Source organism: Perna viridis, chromosome 2 (assembly GCF_037379345.1).
Source record: "Perna viridis isolate PV_CMFRI_1.1 ecotype Kerala chromosome 2, ASM3737934v1, whole genome shotgun sequence".
Lineage (NCBI taxonomy): Eukaryota > Metazoa > Mollusca > Bivalvia > Mytilida > Mytilidae > Perna > Perna viridis.
This window is the reverse complement of record NC_142446.1, coordinates 27,937,924-27,959,003: the sequence shown is the minus strand read 5'-3', so window position 1 is coordinate 27,959,003 and position 21,080 is coordinate 27,937,924. Positions and strand designations below refer to the sequence as shown.

General features: G+C 33.4%; 3 protein-coding genes across 3 annotated transcripts in view; 1 reads left to right on the top strand and 2 right to left on the bottom strand.

The window, feature by feature from the left end:
- LOC148624314 (integrin beta-like protein C) overlaps positions 1–21,080 on the top strand; it is a 269,209-nt gene that overhangs the window by 73,001 nt on the left and 175,128 nt on the right. The window lies entirely within an intron of this gene.
- On the bottom strand, positions 10,130–11,241 carry LOC148624324 (cdc42 homolog). Its single transcript, XM_088571162.1, has 2 exons — positions 10,921–11,241; positions 10,130–10,718 (listed from the first exon to the last, which is right to left on the bottom strand). Exons 1-2 carry the CDS (start codon positions 11,119–11,121, stop codon positions 10,338–10,340), a joined length of 582 nt encoding a protein of 193 aa, XP_088427288.1. The 5' UTR covers positions 11,122–11,241; the 3' UTR covers positions 10,130–10,337.
- LOC148624323 (ras-related C3 botulinum toxin substrate 1-like) lies at positions 16,840–18,517 on the bottom strand. The gene is made up of 2 exons (XM_088567030.1): positions 18,153–18,517; positions 16,840–17,588 (listed from the first exon to the last, which is right to left on the bottom strand). The coding sequence occupies exons 1-2, from the start codon at positions 18,357–18,359 to the stop codon at positions 17,217–17,219; spliced, it is 579 nt and encodes a 192-aa protein (XP_088423156.1). The 5' UTR covers positions 18,360–18,517; the 3' UTR covers positions 16,840–17,216.

Sequence of the window (21,080 nt, the reverse complement as noted above, 5' to 3'; positions counted from 1 at the left end):
CAACTACGAGTATCACCGCGATTTTTTTACGGCAATTTTCTAAGTGACCAAAGGGAATCATTTTCCGAAATGACACACATAAGCCAGAAGTAGTTAGAGGAACCATATAGCTGAGTAATTCTTGGCACTAGTACGTTTTATCCGAGAAAATAGACTTGAAAGATCATAACTGATTATGCCATTGCCATGATGGGATTGTCGTAATTGCAATTACGATTATCAATTTTATACCAGTGTTATACAAGTTGGTAAATATTTGGATCCGCTTGGGCCTGAATGCAACATATAAAGACAGGTATTCCAATTGGTACTCAGCATTCCTCTTTAGTTTAACCTAGTCCATGCTCCCAGTTTTCAGTGGAGTCCGATTACCGCTATAACCTTGGTTCCCTTGATTAGTCTTATTTCAAGTATACATCAATACATGATATGACAGTATAGTAAAAAATCACCAGGATTGATAGAGAAACAGACCCAATTAGGAGAATATCAATGTCAAACTGAGAATTCAAAGTGTGAATAGTGGTAAGTCGTTAATTAGAATAAATATTACATTCAAGTTAGGAATGTCTGTTTGACTCAATTTGTCCGCAAACACGAAGTTACGCCTGGACAGGTTTTCGTTGAGTGAACTACCGTTCATTCGCAACCTATTGTGCAATACATGACCTGGCCTGCTTCCAATATGATAGTATTATTGCGTAAGGTTTTCCATATTGGCTTAATTATTGGTCCGAGACTAGCCATATTGGACTGAGGCGTAGCCGAAGTCCAATATTTCAAGCCGAGGACTAATAACTCGGCCAATATGGATAACCTTACGCAATTATAACTTTATTGACTAACTAGTCCAGTACGCTAGGCCAATATAGATTTTAACCAGTCCAATATGACGTATTGGACTGGTAAAAGCCATATTGGACGGCTAAATCACGTACTGGACGGCTATATCCCGTATTGGCGCACTTCTGTATTTTGTATCATATTGGCAGTTTTGATCATATTTATATTCAATATAGGTACATTGTCGAAAATTATTGAAGATATGTAATGAGTCGACGGAACGGGTAGGAAATGAGTTTTATCCTGTTATATTAATAGTTTTGTGCGTGTGTACATTTTTAAAATAAAATTTTAAAATGCATATCCCCTGAGGAGCCCCGATCGTTAAACCCGAAGAAAAAAATTAATACGCATGGCGCATGACTCAGTAAACATTGCAATTCAATCCGCACCATATAATCCGTCAGAGCTGTTTGAAGAAAATAAGCAATGTATCAAAATTTATTTAATTCCAAGAGACAAATAAGTAAAATGAACAATAAATACAAATATTTTGAATGTTGTAAAGTCGATTTTAAGAACATTAAAGTTTTGAATTTCGCGAGGAAGCTGGAAGCTGACTTGTTTCTGTTTGGTATATGGCAGTAGAGTTCAGGGGTGAAATTTGTGCACTAGTTTGTTTTAGATTTGAAATATTTGTTTGAGATTTTTGAAGAAGAGGAGACAGTTGTATAGGCAGATCTATAATGTAGTGTTCCTCTGATTCATTATCTTGGGGTTTAGGCAGTAATAAATCCAAGACCATAACAGTTTCCTGGTCATTTGTCTCTTCAAGAGTTTTATCATATTGTAATGTTTCAATTTCTTTAACTGGGGACCAGTTTATGATAAATTGTGACGGACACTCTGGATCCGAGTCCGACATGACTGAAATGACAGGAGAAGTCGTCTGTAAACTGATAATGAATCAAATCTGAACGAGATTTGGGATTTGTCATATATATGACGGTGAAAAAAAAAATCTTTCTTTGATTTACATTTTTCTTTGGTTTCTATGGTGGTGGCCATGATTAATTTACGCATACCAGAAAAAATTAGTTCCGCCGATCACGCGAGTGGGAGGAGCCAGAAAGTCGATAACCTGCTAATGTACGGATACAGCAAAAAAAAAAAAAAATAACCGTATACCTTTATTCGTTTAACAAATAACCTCATTGTAGGATAAAGGCCAATATTCGAACGTTAGTCAATATTATTATATACTGGGCGTCGGCGCTCGCGCTCGTTCGAAACATCTAAACGCGCTTTGAGGATATGTAATGATCTAGAATTGCGCGTTTCGATTGGAAGGTTATTCCACAAACAAACAGTGGACGGCAGGAAATAGTTCGAATACAAGGATGTCTTTGTTCGTATCTATGATATGTCATTAGATTTACGGGAAAATGGTTATTGATGTTAACCCGCCTGTCTAGCTGGTACAAGGGTACTCAAATATTCGGGTGTGTCACCATTTATCATCTTGTTAAATATTACAAGCTTGTGCTTTCGCCTTCTATATGTGAGCTTTTCCTATCCGCTTTCTCGATATAGGATGTCTAGCGATGTTAATTTTGTACCACCAATAACGATACGCATAGCTTCTATCTGAACACCTTAGATCTTGTTAATAAAAATCTTTAACCCGTTGTTCCAAACTACATCTCCGAATTTTAGAATAGGTCTGATAAATGATATGTACATCTTTTCCAAAGTGAAACGGCCGAGAACCAAACGTACACACCGAAGTACATTGATCCTCGAATACGCCTTTTTAACAATATAATAAATTTGATCATGCCATGTATGAACCATCGTCCGAAAAATAAACCCCTAAATGCTTGTAATCAAAGACCTCTTAAGATCGAAATTATTCATCTGTAGGGCAGGATGTACCTGTCTGACGTGTTTACGTGATACCAACATCGCTTCCGTCTTTTGAGGATAAAACCGTACAAGCCATCGCGAAGCCCACTGGTGGATTCTTTCAATATTTCTATTCAATACTAGTGCCGCGTCATCTGGAGTCTCCACAATAACGTAAAGACTATAGTGTCATCGACAAATAATTTAATATGTCATCAACGATATCGTTTATGAAAATGAGGAATAATAACGGACCAAGTATAGATCCTTGTGGAATCCCAGCTCTCATAGGTTTCCAACCAGAAAAAAACGCCGTTTAAAACAATGCGTTGCAGTCGATCCGATAAGTAACTACGAAACCATCGTAGCATGCGTCCGTTTAGTCCACACTGTTGTGGCTTAAAATAATAATCCGCTATGCCAAACACGATCAAATGCCTTAGATATGTCACAAAAGACGACACGAACTTCCTTTCCGTTTTCCAAGGCTTGCCCAAACGAATTAGAAATGTCAATTAACTGATTCACAGCCGAATCGCCATGCGTAAACCCAGATTGGTACTGAGTCTCTTAGCTAAAAAATTACATGCTTGTATACGCAACGTTCCATACATTTTGATATGGTACTGAGTAAAGAAATACTAAGCCTATAATATTTAACATCTCGCACGTTCCCGTTTTTGAAAACCGGCGTTACGTTGGCTCTTTTGCACATAGTGGTAGCGATAAGTTGAAAAGTCTACATAATGGACCTTTCAGTTCGGAAAACGCGGTCTTTAAAAGTCTCCGACTGACCAGGTCAGGCCAGATGCCTTACCAGTATTAAGGTTTTTTGGATACCTCTTCTACCTCGGATTCACTAGTAACGATTTCGGTAAGCTCGTTATCACTAGTGATAGGATTCGGGAGATGAGCGTTCGAGTAATTCAGTTCGGTTTGAAGAACCAAAAAAATCGTTAAATTCGTCCGCTTTGGCCCTCTCATTGGTAATTTCTCTTTATATTCCATTACTAGGATTGATGGCTATTTATTTTCTAGTACAGTTTTCATTTCTAGCTTTTCATTAAGTGGTTTATTGTGCGTCTAAGAATAAAGCATTTGCAATTTACTTGAATATATCTACAGTGAACAAATAGTTTATTATGGTAAATGAATAGAAACGAACGACATGCACTGGTAAAAGGTTAGAGGTCAACTCTCTTTAATTGGGTCGTAACCCGAATAATCCAGTTCCTCTCAATATTAGTCTCTTTTCTACTCTCATGGAGTGATCGTAAGGGAACGTAATATAACGACTGGAATTTTCGGGTTAATAAGATCGTTGTGAATTCGATCCTAATATATAGTTCGCATTATTAACAAACTACCCAATATCAAGTCTGATGTTCGATCTATTTGATTATTGCCTGTGCCATATATAACACAATCATACGATTGTTTATTAAACCAAAATGCACATTTAGTAATTTCAAGTTGTTCATGTTTTCTCTCGTCAAAATGATAGAATATTGAGTTATTGCTCTTAGTCCAATTAATTTAAAATCATCCACGCTGTAAGTACATTAAATCATCCCTTGACCAAATCAAGGCCACTGTGGTGCTCAATCATTTAACCAAGTATTCATATTATTGTTGCATGGTCAAGGAGTAATTATTTTATATAAAAAGGTCTGAAAAATTCCCAACGATGTTAGAACTGTCAAATTTGCTATTCAAATTGTTGGTCGTTCCCTCCGCGGGACTCGGACACGTACCGCTCTAGTCCAGCGCCCAATTACTCGGCCAGCTAGGCTATATAAAATATAGCTTTCGCTGGCCGGGTCATTCATCCTCGTAGGATTAATCTAGGGCTGTAACTTAGTACACGATTTATGGTAGTACGGGACAGCTCATTCAGATGTTATTATGTAGGATAGAGGATCAAATTAATGATGCATGTCACAACAAATCAATATTATACAAACGTCTCAGAATGTGACGACTCTATTCGCTACACTGCTACATCGGATCAAATTGATACAGGGAGGATAATGTAAACGTATAGAAAGGTCAGAAAAATTCCCAACGATGTTAGAACTGTCAAATTTGCGATGCAAATTTTTGGTCGTTCCCTCCGCGGGACTCGAACTCGTATCGCTGTGTCGTGCGTTTAAACGAAAGCTTCTATCGTGCGTTCATCGTGCTTTTAAACGAACGTCAAACGATGTGTAAACGCACGATAAACGATGCACAAACGCCAAAAACTTTTTCCAGTACCCAATATTTCAAAATATGTTAAGAATAAAATCGCCATTTAAATTGTATAGTACACCAAATCTAATTTGGTGTGAACCTCTATTTCACATATATCATTTTACAGAAAATGCGATGTTATCTTGTTATTATATAGGTAATTTCACATTAATCCTGTAAGAAATCCAAGTACAGTCGTATTGGGTTGAGGTCACCTGCTTTAGCCCGAGGCGCAGCCGAGGGCCAATACAGCTGATCGAAACCAAATACGACTGCACGAGGACTCGATACAAGATTAATATAAAAATATCGACTTTATCACATCTTTATTAACTAATGTATTTAAAAATATTGCTTAAAGACTCGTGTTAATTAAAAAAAATATTTGTATCAAACCACTAAATTTGTACGAAATATTCACTTCATTTAGATCTCATCAATTTCATTAAGGGTGATCTATACAATTTAAATCAAATTCTGCCAATACCAAAACGGTTTATCAGTATTAGGTCACATTTCAATGAAATTAAATAACCTGCATACTGCTACATGTAAATTGAATCTGACAAGTGGGCTGATTTCATCAGTAAATTGTTTTCTCCTGTTTTTTGTTTTTTATTTGAAAGGGTGAATGAAATTATTATATATAATTTCCTTGTTGCTCATTTAACTTTTGATTGTGGATTTTTTTCCTGATATGCTATTGCAGGTAAAACTGTATTTCAACTCATTTATCATTTTGTTTTTTATTTAATATGTAAATGCCAAAAAGATTTTCTAAATTTTTGTTTAGCCTGCCGGGTGTTTACTGTTACTCAATCATGTTTGTGTGTATTTTGAAACCTTCGTCAATCAACATCTAACTGTACGATTATAATACCTCTGAAGCAAACTTCATAAGGAAACATTAATACTTTGTCTCTGTTATTGATCTTTTAAAAAAGCATGTATATCGAACCTGTCAATCTTTATTCAAATATAATGAAGCTTTTTCAATAAAGTTTGTTTCATTGATCAGAGCTTCAAAAAGAAAGTTTTGCAAGATTTATTAAATTCAATATTATAACAAGTACAAGGAGAAATTTCTCAACCTTAAACATATTTTTTTTCTGGAAAATGAAAACTTAGAACTTCAACACAGATTTTGAATCAATGGTTTTTTTTAGACTTTTATTAAAACACTTGAACCTTTGAGAGCTGTGGGACTCGTGAGGCATGTGCAATTAATCATAAACCGGAAGATGCAGTAAATACTGCATAATTAAAAGGCCACCGAAATTAATATTATGACCAGTAAATTCTGTATGAAGACCAGTATTATTTTTGCGAAAACAATGGTTGAAAGATGAGTCGCTATAAACCGGTCAATTTCTATTGTATTTTTACACATTATTAAATAACACTATAATACCAATAAAGTTGAAAAAATTAGCACTTTCCGTATATCCTTTACGTCTTTCATTTCGTTCATTATAAAGCTTAGACAATATAGCTTAGAGGATATCATTTGACTATCTTCGTGGATATAAACCACAAAAATCCCCAAAAATGTCCGTAACGCAACTTGCTAACCAATCAAACGTAAAGTATAAAAAGGTGACTTCTATATATTATTTTTAACAACTGCGTTTCAATACCTTAGTTGAACATGATTTCAAAGCGAATAATTTACTTTTGAGAGCAGTTGACAATGTTATACATTTGTATACTATTTATAAAACGTTAGCCAAATTTTTCTATTATAAGGTGGGACCTTGCGGTACCCCTGTCCATCTCAATCGGAACGTTAAAACAATTCTGCGGAGGGGTTATTTACATCCTGTGTACATCCCACAGCCGGCTTGTCCTGATATTATTCCGACGCAGTCGGTATATTTTCGCTTTTTACCCTTTGACCTTGAAGACGTTCTTCCATGCAAGTCACCTGATCGCAATTCTGTTTCCCCGACTGGCCAAATACTGATAACATAGTGGCGTTTGAAAAAAAAAAAACTGTATCGAAATAGCGTGTCAATGTGAAAATTAATGGTAGAAACATGGAAAGAACAAAATTTTACTTTTTTTTTTTAAAGATAGTACTTGTTAAATAATGGCCATGTAAAAGTAAAATTCCACAATAGTAATTCTCTAGCGTTACCGTATAGAGTTAAACACTCGGAAGTCTTCTCCGCGATTTTTCCAATTCTAAGAATATCAATCTGACTACTTCCTTTCGTTGAGGTTTAAAACGACTGCTCGGTGGTCGAAAATAATAAAATTACGCGATCAATTCAAAAGGATTTTTCATGGTTTTCATGCGATAGTTAGACCAGGCAAATGCTTTAATGATATATAAATGACGGAATACCCCATCGATGTGGTGATGAAAGTAATATGGTGGATGACGGAGTTACGAACTTTCTATATACCAGTCGACTGCCATATTTCAGAGAATTTCATATGGATAGTATATAATTGCAATATTTTTGCTGTTATAACACATATTTTTTTTTCTTTTTACAAGTACCTGTGATCTGAACTTTGGTTTTCGTTCTTGATCGCTAAGACAATCGCCACATTCCACCTATTGACACTAATGAACGCAAACTATGCAACCAATTGTTTTCGGACGTAGTGATACATTTGCCATGTGAGTGTCGTCTTACAACTTACCAAAGAGACATTACTACATATATAGAGAACTTTCCGCCACAAATATATCTTGAACTAAATTACTACGATTTAAAGCTGCTGCATTTGACTCTTCTCGGGAAAAGACCTACGGATAGAACTGTCGGAGTTTTACACGTTATACACGTTATACGCTCTGCAGCTGAATACAGTCGAATGCAGAGAAATATTTAGGCTGTATAGACTGTTCGCATTGATGTTGTCAGCGAGACATTGTGCTATACATTTGATTTTTGCTTAGTACTGCTGTAAAAAGTCCACATCCAATTCATATCTATAAATATCTTTTTTCTTTATCATTCATTATTTATTATTATTACAATTATCATTTTTTTTCTATTATTATTACTTATGATTCTTTATTATTCATAAATCATGCACTATTTCTTGTATTGCTCTTACAATGAGTTATATATTTATGTGTGTGTGAGTGTGTGTATTTTCAATCTCTATGTAAAGGAAGTAAAAAAAATGATGATGATTATGATGATGATGATGATGATGATGATTACAATCGAAATATATTTTCGGTGCTTCATCTCTTTGTATATTTCCTCTGAACAATCTCGATATATGTGGCCTGGATTACTTAGATGTCTGATTATGGTTAGAACTATACGAAGAAGTATTTGTCACATATAGCAAAGTAATAAAACAAACAGTAGTTTTCAGGTTTGATAATTAAGATTTTTATATATTTGAAGATATGCAAGGTATGTTAATAGTTTGGAATAGTTGATAATAGATATGCTTACTTACTTAGTACCCACACTGTCCATGATATGTTATTTTTGATATCAAATAAAAATAGACGAATGTAATACATAATGACATTTTTCGCTGAATGAACAAATAAAATTTATCAAACCTGATAACCTTCAGACTGTACCGACGTGGTCATTTCAAAAGGATTTTAAAGTACTATTCAAACTGCATTCGTATCTATAATGATGACATTGTAAAACTATATAATCCAAGGATTTTAAGTACGTATTGAATCGAAAATGTTATTTAGTGCTTTAAATAGTAGTCGGCACGCGGATTTGTGCGTGAAACATTAAGTGTCTGGTGCAAAAGTAAACATTTCTTTCATTTATTCCGTAAAACATTTAGCGCGTAACGATTGTTAGTAAGCACAGTGACTGTGACACGCTAGTTCATGGTTATGTATGCAAGCTCATGGATACTTTCCCAAGGTTTGGTTGTGTTCTGGCAATTTTTTAATATGTTGTTCGCCTCTAAGTTATTATACAATGGGGACCTTCTCGCCGTGGTTTCCTTTCTGTAGTCCAGAATAGAGCCGTCTCAGAACAATCTTTGTGAAACATTTGACAATCTCCATTGTTGTGATTATTATTGGCATGTCCCATATTTTGTATCTTTTGAAATGGCTATTGTTTGAGATCTTATTGGGACGGAATAATTTGACATTCTTCTCAGTGAGAAGCGATTTGGGCAAAAGCCATACCTACCTATATTTCAATGCCAATACCAGCATAAAAGATAAAAAAAGGAAGCAGCTAAAATATAACGCCCGGTTTCCCCATTGAAATGAATAGAGAAGAAAAAAAAATAACAAGAAAAATTTAATGCTAATTTTTACACTCATACACATGTAATCTGATAAGAAAAGGACTGATGGTACTTTTGTTGTAATGAAATTCAGGTGCAGTAAACTACATTGAACACAGTGCTATATAAACCAAATATTGTCTTATTCATCCCGTGTAGTCTTTTTTTTACAAGTCACCATGGGTTAAGGACTTTATAAAAATTATGAAAAATTTATACAATGCAACTTGTTTCCTATATTTCGTTTTTGTTATGTTCCCTCGTAGAACTATTTTCTCCATGTTCACTCATAGAACTATTTTCTCCATGTTCCTTCGTAGAACTATTTCTCCATGTTCCCTCGTAGAACTATTTCTCCCATCTAATCACACAAGAACTAATCAAAATTGTAAAAAAAAATCTAAAAAAAAGTTTTTTCTCGTACGAGATATTGGCATTTGATAGTTTTACAAAGGATAGCGGAACTTCTGTTTACAGTTATGAAACAAAATGACAACTTCATGTTGTTTTTTTTAAGATAATAAAAACAGAGCAGTAAAGTGAAAAGGTAAATATCAACTGCCCTAAAATCGATAGTAATATTTTTTGCAAAACAAAGCAGATACACATAACAAAATGAGTGTTGAGACGATTTCATATACATGTATGTTATACTTTATATTGATTAATCCGGAGAGATGGACAAGGATTTCCGGTTAGTTTAGACCGGATGATTTATGTGAATTAAATTTAAATTTAATCTATATATGCTTTTTTCCGATTGTACAAGAGTGCGTCCTGGATGTATCTGACAATGCGATTCAAGCACTTACTATTCACGCGTCATGTCATAAAATACATTAATTACAATTATGATTGTGTTCATCCTATCATGATGTTTTTGAATCTGTTTTATCGTACAAATGCAAAGGTGATTTTATAGCATTTTGAATGGTAACTATTTGAAAACCATTGACAACACAAAAAGTAGAATTTAATTCATACAACCTTTATTATGTAAAATTAAAACAATTAACAATTATAAAAAAAACAATACTCGCAGTCCTGAAAACATATCAAAAGGAAGACTAGAAAACACATTGTTTTTGATATTGCACAACTGAAAATGGAAACGGTACCGGTTCATCAATGTAGCACTGGAATAAGGAAGGCAAACGTCCAATCATAACAAGGCTTTACTTTTTCAATAGGCGGCGTAAAATGTTCTTCCTTTTTTTATGTTTCAAAGCAGAAATTAGAACATGTTGGAAAACTTCATGTCCACAGTTCTTATTCAAGGCACAAGAGTCAATGAAAGCATCTGCATTAATTTGTTTAGCGAATTCAAGTCCTTCTTCTCTAGATACGGGTACGTCCTCGTCAAAGTTAAGAGAATTTCTCCTGTCCGCGTGTGTAGCTACCAGAACTGTCGGAAACTTGTGTCCTAGGAAGTGTTCAATTTCTGGTAACCAAATGTCTTTAACATTCTGGAAAGATTTCCTGTCGGTGGCACTATAGCACAAGACAAAAACGTCACTATCTTTGTATGCAAAATGTCTCAAGTCTTTATGCTCGTCCTACAATTATAAAATACCATGATATAAAGAATATATTAGTACTGCTAAAACCCTAAAAATTAATCAATTACGAATCACATTATTTTCCAGAACTATTGATGAAAACATTCTAGCCAATGTGGTTATTTTATTCAAAGTAAACTGAAAATTCTATTTGTATTTACATTTCTTTAATGGAAGGACGAGTAATAAGTGAGCATACCTGACAGGAACAATCAAAGATGCCAACTGTATGGGTTTCATTTCTCTTTAACGAGACTGTTCCAGCGTAACTATCAAATACTGTACTGTCATCTGTCCTTTGTAATTTCTTACAGCAGAATCTTGCTAGTGATGTTTTTCCTGTTGTTTTATCTCCAACTAATGTACACTGCACAACTCGTTTTCCCTCAGCAATAACCATTGTGGATACTATTTTCAACCAGTAAATATTCAATTATGATCATATTGCACAGAAATTGTTATATTTATACTTTGAACCACTCAGTGTTGGCTTAGGCCTCCAGGACGGCTGTTATTGTTTTCAGATTTTACCACAGTGTAAACACCCCTAGCTGAGTGACTTTCAAAAGCTTTGTGTAGGTTTTTCCCTTCCAGAGCAATATCCAGTGGGTCATTTAATAGATTTTAGTGAATACAAAAGAGTTTCACACGTCATTAATCCCTTTGGACTCGATAGACATGTATCGAATACTTCTTATAGAGTAAATATCAACCACAGAGGGCAGAAATACAATACACTACCATGGGTGTATTGGGTATAACTCCCTGGGACTTCAGCAGCACCAAGTGCCCCCTATCATGAGTGTATTGAAAAAAATCTCCCTGTGACTTCAGCAACACCTAGCACCCCTATCATGGTTTTGTTGGGTATATCTATCTGGGGCTTTAGCAGTACCAAGTGCCTCATAATGCCCCCCCCCCCCCCATGGATGTTTGAAGTAATTCTCCAACAGATTTTAGCAGCACCGTGTGCCCTCTATCCATGTTAACATGCACGTCATTCAATGTGCTTGTAATTTTGTCTTGTAATAGATGCGGGTTTTCAATTTTTATACAATTATATGAACTAGAAAATAATTATGCTATACTTTTGGGCAGTTCTTAAGTTTTTAAGTTGAGCTGCTTTTAAAACAAAGACAGAAAATATACATTTTATTCAATGTCACAACAACAACATTTTTTTAATCTGCAGCATGATGTGTGTAAAGGAACCGTCCTAGTACGTACATTGAAGTACATGTATTATATTCACCGTAAACGTTAAACATTGGAATGTACATGCAAAAAAAAAACAAATAATTAAATTAAACGGCATTTAAGTGTTTCAATTCTTTTGATCTTTAATACAATGTCCATTGGTCATCGCTATTTAAACAACCCCCTGGACTACTGACCATCTCACACTGAGTATTATACTATTTGGATTCAAATATTTACGGTCCTGGCAGGGATGCATGATTTTTAAGTAATTAAATATTGTTTGTATATATTTTGTTTTTGGTTGTATTTAGAGTTTTGTAATTGAAACCTTTTGTTTTAATATGCCTATTTGCTAAATTAAAAAAACATCATTAACTATTTATGCCCCATAAGAGAAAAGGAAACTTTGACTTCTCTGCGGAGCTTAAGGCGAAAAATACATAATATTAAAAAAAAAACAATTATAGAAATAAGTTATAGATGATATTTTTAGGGAAAGAGCAAATTTCTTGTACAAAACAGCTTATTTTTTCATATTTTTTTCAGAAAAAAAATCACGAATTCTACTATTGATATAAGGACATAAATATTGTCATGTCTTGGTGGAAATTTCATCCCAGCCGCTCCATAAAGTCAAAGTACTCATATACTGAATCAATTTATATCTGTTGTTTTATTTTTTACGCCTTAAATAATTGTCAAGTCGAAAAAATAGGGATAAAATGGAAAAACGGAGAACACCTTCAATCGTATCTAAACGTAAGCTTTTTGTTGTAAATTGTTCATGTTGAATTCTTGTATTTTAATTTAAAGTCCCCGAAGCACTTATTATCATAAGAAATTGCCAAATAGCCAAAAATAGAATGATAATTTTAAAAAAAGTAATATCACCAGACCACAGACTGGCATCATTCCTGCTAAAATTGCATATGCCATCGTCCAAGGATTTTTTTATAGTAGTCTATATTAGACTCCTTGTCATCTCCTCGGGCTTTGGTGTCATGAGGGGGTAACCGTACTAAAATATGTTGAGATGAAGGTCAGAACATAATTTGTTTTCAATTTATAGTTTGTTTAATACTTTTTATCATAAGGATATACATAAAATGCAACATTTGGCCGTAAATAACAAGACTTTCGCCTCCGGCTTATTAGTCTAATACGGAGAAAGGTTGCACGAAACACTTGGGGATACATCAGGGTGGTATCTGGCGTTGGGCCATCCGTTTGTTTTAAAGCTTTTGTAAAATTTTGGCCAAAAAATGAGCGGCATATAATAACCTGGAACCCACTTCCTTTATATAAGTTTCTTGATCGGAACCAATTAGCACCCTTTTCGTCATGTTTTGGATCCGCCCCTGCATTAAATATTTGAAGACAGCTCTTTCGATCGGTATTCAGCATCCCTCATTATATTACCTGTCTATGATTGATGACTATTTATATTCTCAAAGCTAAACATCAACTGGTTAATTGGTTCGTTGATGATTGACACCAAATAATCAGCATATTAAGTTCGAAGTAAAAGTTGTTTATCGAGTTAATCGGTGTAAATAACATAGAATCTAACTTGATGTATTAGATATACCTATAAAGGGCATATAACAATCTGCATTTAAACCTTAACGGGGTATAACAATGGAACTATTTTCCTGCAGTGGTGTAAGCGATAATTAAAGATGCTAATAGACTTTACAAATCTACAAGCTCTTGTGACTGCTAGTACATGTAAATAAGTATTTTTTACTTATAGATGTGTTTTACATTAACAATAACATAAGCTTCCATGAGCTGTTATAACGAATTGTTACTCCGATCTTCGATCTAAATTGATGAAAATATTAAATAGTAGTTCAATAGTATTTCAATCTTGTACTGTGTCATATTCAATTTCAAATATTAATGCCAAATGTTGTCTCACTAAAAAACATAACGCAGTGTTGTGTTGATTTTAAAAAAAAATAATTTAACAAATTGTAGAAAAGAAACTGCAACATATGTATTCCTAATTAATCTTTTATCTTATGTACGAAGTGAAAAAATATAATCCTATTTTGGGAAAACAAGTATTTTCTGCTATACCAAAAGTGTGTTTTCATGTTTCAGTACTGAGAGGCACCTACTCTCACAGCCGCTGTATACAAGACTTTTTCAAGGTTAAAGCACAAAGAATATATTCTAAATATATCTAAAAAAAAAAGCTATTCTTAGTTCTTTGTACGTCTTTATACGTTTTTTTCGATCTTTTGTTTTAAAGGTTAAAGTGTGTTGTATTGAAATGCGTTCTTTTGTGACGTCTTATGTGTCAAATGTCAAGTAGACGACGATTTGTCCGTCAGAAAAATAAGCTGACACTACCAAATATTTGAAGTTATTGAACAGGGTTCCGCAGTGTTAATTGATATGTTTGTTATTGTGATCATACAAAAGGTATCTTTATAAAGTGCACTCTATTCTAATTTTAGCTTTTTAGTTTTGAAAGGTCAGCGTAATAGTTAACGGTTGGTGACATTAAGCTAAGTGACATCTATATTTAGTGAGAGAAAGTCTTGTTCAGTTTTTGTATGTGACGGTAGTAATTTTGCTGGAATGGTTTAGTATTTTAATCTGTCAAATTTGTAACAAGCCCAATTATTGTGCATGACTTGCTATGGTATTATATTTGCAACACCAATTCTAGTGGGTGAATTGGTTCTCTTTGATCGAACCAGGTTATTTTTGCATAAGCTGGCTTGGCACTTCGAAATCTAGTATTAGAATCGACTGGTCAGCACTCCGCGATTCAAATAATCACAAATAAAATAATGGTTTTATCATGAATTCTACTATTCATATAAGGACAGGAATCCATTTAGAAATTACATCATAATGGATGTTTTTTTCCGACGCAGTCTGTATAGTTTCGCTTTTTACCCTTTGACCTTAAGGACGCTCTTCTATGGAAACGCAAATCACCTGATGGCAGTTATGTTTCCCGATTGCTCAAGTACTGCTAACTTAGTGGCGTTCGAAAAAACTATCGATTTTTTTTTAATTGCGTTCGAAAATTCGAAATTGCGTGCCATGTGTTATTTTCTTGAAAGAAATGTAGAAACTTAAAAAAGAGCGAAATTTTACTGCGTCGGCTATCCTTTTTTATAAGACAGTACTTGTTTAATTTATTTATGAACATACTCAATTCACAAGACCAGCTTACAAAATATACCTGGAAATGTGGGAAAGAAAAAATATATTAATTTATTGGAAAAATTCACGATGACATCAACTATTACTTAATCCAACACAAACAATGCGGAAGTTGTAAGAAAAATTGGAATCCGACATTTGCATGGACTCAGTGATGATAACAAATCAGGCCAAATAAACGTTAACGTTCACTTGGAAAAAATCCTGCCAATCGCCAAATGATAAACTTGTTTGCTGTATTCAGTAGCACTGTCAGAAACATTTTATGTTTTACAAGTTTGAAATGTATTGTGAAATAAATGAATAAATTATGAAAATATATTACATAAATACGTATCTAGCCCTGTATCAGGTAGTGATTTTCGATTATGATTTATTATTGTGTCCATTTCAAGATATGATGTTGTGTTTGTTACATTTCCTCATATCCTTTCCTTTTGTATTATTTGAAAATCTTAATATTTTACACTGTGTGCAAACGTAGTTATAGAATCCAAAATATGAGTGTGCACAAACGTATTCAATTTTTTGCACAAACATCACATGTGCGCAACCGTACATCGTGAAATTGTGTGTTTCCCCCTACACAAAGACTCGACATATGAGACGAAGCAATCGCTTCAGTATAGTGGATTCAGAAATTTACCGAAGAGGGACCCGTTTTTTTTGTTCCTATAGAAGAGGGTAAAGAAATAAATTGACTTGTCTTAATGATACAAGATTAAATTACCTCTTTGTTATTTTAACATTCACAATTATAACAATTAAAATAAATCAATTCCATAAAGGGGAACCGTGACAACCACCCTCCTTTTTTTAATCGCCCATGGTAAACTTAATTTTCGTTGCATTGTTTATTGCTTGAAGTAGAGTCTGAGTTGTTCATTTACTGATGTTTCATTGTATTATTTTGGTTATTTCATGTTTGTTTTGTGTAGTTCATTTTCTCTGTCTAGTCGTTATCGCTTAATTTACGGTGAATCTTGGTTCCCTTGATTACTCTTTTCGATCGGGGTTAAGGAAGGCTTCACAGTAAGTATGCACAACGCATTTAAATAGAGGTGTAGGACTAAGGGACCAATTTAATACTATTTCATTTTATTGGTATTTTGGACATTCTTTTTTCTTGATCTTTGTTTTTATATGTGTTAGTGTTGGAAGTTTTTTTTTTTTGCGTATCTGGGACAACTTTTCTACCAAAGATCCCGGAATCTATGGTTTTTCGAAGATTTAGTTTTTAAAGACAACTAATAATTACGTTTTTTTTTGCAGTTTTCTGGTGCATCAAGTAATTCTTTTCTGTTATTTGATTATTTTCAAGTACTGTTGTTTTGTTTCCTTATATTCAATATAGAAGTAAGTGTCATTGTCCCAAACATGGTTTGAACTACAAACACATACACTAGCTTTTTATGATATAGTTAATCAAAAGTCACTCAACACCTTGGAATCATGCTAGACATGTAACCGTAACCGCAAAAAAGGTTCGATGACCGGACCAGAAACACCTTTGGTGACGACTTTGACACCGAAGTTTAATATTGTTTGGAGGTTTTTACTGGCTTATAGACGTTTAAATATCAATGTCCATTTAAGTGTCGAATGACTAGGTTAATGGTCGTATAAACACCTTTTAGACGAATAATGACACATATCTGCATTCATCTAAAATGCGAATAAACTTTATACATAATTGTAACCGTCACTGTATCAGAAATTAGTAACATATATATATATTTTTTTTAATTTTTATTAACCTACTCGACCTTTAGGTTATATTAGCTTCACAAGCGTAAGGTAGGGTAACTAGTGCGATTAAGAGAGGCTTCCGAACATACAGGTGCCTGGACAAACTTGAAAGTTCGTTTGAATTGTAGAATTAAACATTTTTTTTAAAAATACTCTGGTTATAAACATATATTTTAACTAAAAACTATAAATATAGATGGTAATATCTGTACATCGATTTTTTTTTATCGTTAACATGTATATCTTTTATGACTAGATGTTCATAAGCTACGGTCTGACACATAACATCCATTAAGTGTTCTCAGCGGCGATTAGCTTTTTGAAAGACTTGGTTTCATTACATCCATCTCGCTGGTTGTCTCATTTTCGAATAAAACGTTTAACTAAATTCGGTTTCTCCTTCTTGTATTTAAGTACTGAATGTATTGAATATTCAAACACTTTTGGAATACCCCTCTTTGATACAGACGAGCATTCAGTAAAGTGGTCTGCTCCAATTTCATCTGCTAGTTCTAATCCTTCAAACTTGGTGATAGTGTCTTCACCCGGAGTACTTCGGGTGTCTGTTTGAGTTGCTACCAGAATGACTGGTTTCTTTCCTGCTTCGCGCCTGATTTCTGGTACCCAAAATGTTTTGACACTCTGAAAAGACTCACGATCTGTGATACTGTAGCACACCACAAATACATCCGTGTTTTTGTAAATTGAACATCTTAACCCATCGTTCTCATGCTAAATAAAATTTTAAAAAAATCTACTTTTAAAATCGTAAGCAAACAAAAATCTTCTATCATAATGGCAACACACAATGGTTGCCAGAATTAGCATTAAGGTTAGTGATTGCATTGTAACCCTATTGTTAATAAAAATCATATTTCCCTTATTCTCGTTTCTTACATATGGGACAACATGCAACTCCAGTCTTTAGTATATACAATGAATACTTAGATAAGGCAGTTAGATGCATGGTCGAACTGAGTCTAATGTGGTACTGGACATGGTACATCGTATAAAATAGGTATTCTTTAATGTAATGTATGTGTTTAATTAAATTTTCAAGCTCAAACAACGATTCTCTAACATGAGAGAATTCAAGAATCACTCAATCAGCTTACTTTTATATTCACTATATATAATTGACTACTGTGTTGTGTAAAGAAACAAATGAAGTATAAGAATAATATATTCATATGTCTTACTAGAAATTCATTTATAAAATCAAATGTACCGATTTAAAATTATTGGGTTTAAAGACCGTTGTAAATATTTCAGATTACGATAACAATTAAAACTAACCTCTCCTGTTGAGTCTGATATGCTGACTGTATAGTGAACTCCTGTGATAGACACATCGCCAGAATAATTATCTGAAATAGTTGCAACATAACTGCCTGGTGCTGTCTGTCCAACAAAACTCTTGACAATAGAGGATTTGCCTACCATTCCATCTCCAACAATACAACAATTTATTGTTCTATCCATGTCCACGTTTCTCAAAATCATAGCAATACTAATTTAAGTTTATATTTAAGTATTATTTAGCTATGCTGTGTTTATCCCTTGTTGAATTATTATAACTTACAAAGTTTCTGTGGGTGACAAAGACAGCTATATACATCTCGACTTGTCGCTTCACCAAGCGATTAGGTAGGTGTTTATTATTGCTGAATACAGGTAAGATGGGACTTACTTACTAAATATAATCTTCCTTGTTGAACCCGAGATGTATTACTGACATTGTATTTATTTATTTGTTTGAAATGAAAAGAAATTCCAAATCACTAAAAGTCTATTATTGTGATAAAGGTGATGCTGACTTCGGATTTTTGCTATGTCATTAATTGAAAATACTGGGAAAGGTCAACATCCAAAAAGAACTTAGATAATTTTACTCAATTTGTGTGATAGAAGACTAACGTAATAATGGAGGGTGATATATCATTTCTTTCTAGGAGTCAGATTTTCTTTTATTGCAAGAATACATTTTAGGTCACCGTTTAAGATTGACGTTTCTTTAAAAAAAAAGTGTGTGGCGATGCATTTTTTTAATTGATTAAAATGGTTTTCAATACCATTAGAGTATGGTATTCGTTTAAAATATGAACAAGCCCCAACCCCCTAAAATAGTTGTTGTTAAGTGTTTAATTGTGCAGTATATAATACTTCAACACGATTTAAAATAAAAATGTTTCATCTTTAAATTCTTTACTCAGCAAGAAAATACCCATATTTGGTTTTTAACTCCTCAATAAGTGTGTTTAGGAATTTTAAGAATTGTAGAGAAGGAGAAAAACATCTAAATTCATTCGAATAAATAATATTTTCTACATAATTGAAATTCAACAAAGTCCTGTCCAATTTAAAATAACAAAGTTGTGGTAGACAAAAAGACCTCTGGACATTTTTACTGAATAACTTAGACTCTATATATTATTGTAGGTACATGTATATCTGACGTAAAGTTTTACAATGATGCAGCCATGATTCACTGTAGGTTTGAAGAAAACAGTGTAAACTACAATTATTTTACTCCATGACCGTCAACATAGACCACGTTTAAGACGTCAGTGGATAGTCGGTGTATTGAATAAACATAATGGAAAGTCGGAAACTAATTACAGTTTACTGAAAATGTAAATTTATACACCATTCCTTTCTTGTAAAACATATGACAAATAACAATTTTAGGACACAATATTTTTTTTTCACTGAACAACTGTGTGTAACGTTTTTTCCTACAGTTTCTATCACAGAAGCACATTTTTTGGACTTTCCTAAATTTGATAATTATGACTTTTGATGTGTTACGAGTATTTTGGGATAAGAGTATAACACCAGTTCTATTTCATTGCCTTGCAGTAAACCAAAATAAAGTAACAATCTCGGTAGTTAGATAATTATTGAAAAAAAAACACTAGAGGTTAGACTAAAATGGGATTAATTTTATATTCAACGGTTATTTCTGTCACAAACATGTGGGAAACGTAGCTTCAACGAGAAAATAACAGAAAATACCATTCATAACGAGTAAATACCATTTATTTAGCAGATGATTTACAATTCTTCAAATCTGAAACAAGACCAACAGATAGAAAAAGAATAATAAACGAATATACGCTAATTCCTAATTAAGAAAAAAACATATTATTCATCCATAGACCACAGCCATAACTTTTAAACTACTTTCAGAATTTGCGTACAGCAACACCGCGGGAAATTTATAGAAGATTAAAATTGTACCTAAGTTGGGGTCGTTCTGTTCTGTTTTGTTTTGTCATTCACTATGTTAAAACCACAAAAAGACAATACTGACTACGAGAAACAAATGACTGTACCGAAATACATGCAAAACACGCCACTTGAGTCGTATGCAGCAGTATAGTTTTTTTTAAATACTTGTGATCTAATGTAGGTTAATACCTTCTACTGTAAATCTGTAAATAATTATTAGATTATTCCCTGTATGTACGCTTATTTGAATGTAAGACCCAACTGCGTCTTCGTTTGACGTAAAACAGATCATGATATAACAGATATATGTTCTTCTACTTTGTAGCTTTGTTCTCCAACAAAACATTTTTAAAAATATACTTTTTTTAAACAATGTGGGCACAATAAATTTGGAGTAGAGTAGGTACAAAGATTCAGCATAGAAACAAAGACGGAAATCTATCTGTCGCCAGTTTCGATGAACAATATAAATGATATTTCCTCATCCTATGATAAATTGTTATCTTTATATCTGTAGTCCTGCATTGTATACAAATGAACAATACAAAAATAGCAAATAATTATGACTTGATTTAAGGTAACTGAATTTAAGGGATGTGAACTTGTCACACACATTCATGTACTTTTTAAATTTAAATGCACTTTCATATTGTTATCATGTACCTCCACATTTCCAGTAAAGTAAGCATTTTCCCGTAAAAAAAAAATCTATAAAAATATATCGTACTTTCTTAGAAGAATTATTGAATCAAGTAAGGTAAATTACCTCAGGATTGTTTGAGGGTAGAGCGCATGTACATATTCCGTAAAAATGGGCCGCCGGATATTTGTAGTACTTATTTTGAAACAAGATTTCAATTTGACACCTATCACCTTATTTGATTTATTGACTATTAATACAGTAATAAATTTCAAACTATCAATATTTCTATAGAATTTCTTGATAGATGTGATTTTGTGTTTGTTTTGAACAAATACACTATGTACTATATA

Bases quoted from the DNA above. Each gene is read 5' to 3' on its own strand.
- LOC148624324 (XM_088571162.1), bottom strand. From the start codon at position 11,121: ATGGTTATTGCTGAGGGAAAACGAGTTGTGCAGTGTACATTAGTTGGA. The intron at 10,719-10,920 runs GTATGCTCACTT...TTATAATTGTAG, and splicing joins TCTTTGATTGTTCCTGTCAG to GACGAGCATAAAGACTTGAG.
- LOC148624323 (XM_088567030.1), bottom strand. From the start codon at position 18,359: ATGATTTTGAGAAACGTGGACATGGATAGAACAATAAATTGTTGTATT. The intron at 17,589-18,152 runs GTTAGTTTTAAT...AATTTTATTTAG, and splicing joins TATCAGACTCAACAGGAGAG to CATGAGAACGATGGGTTAAG.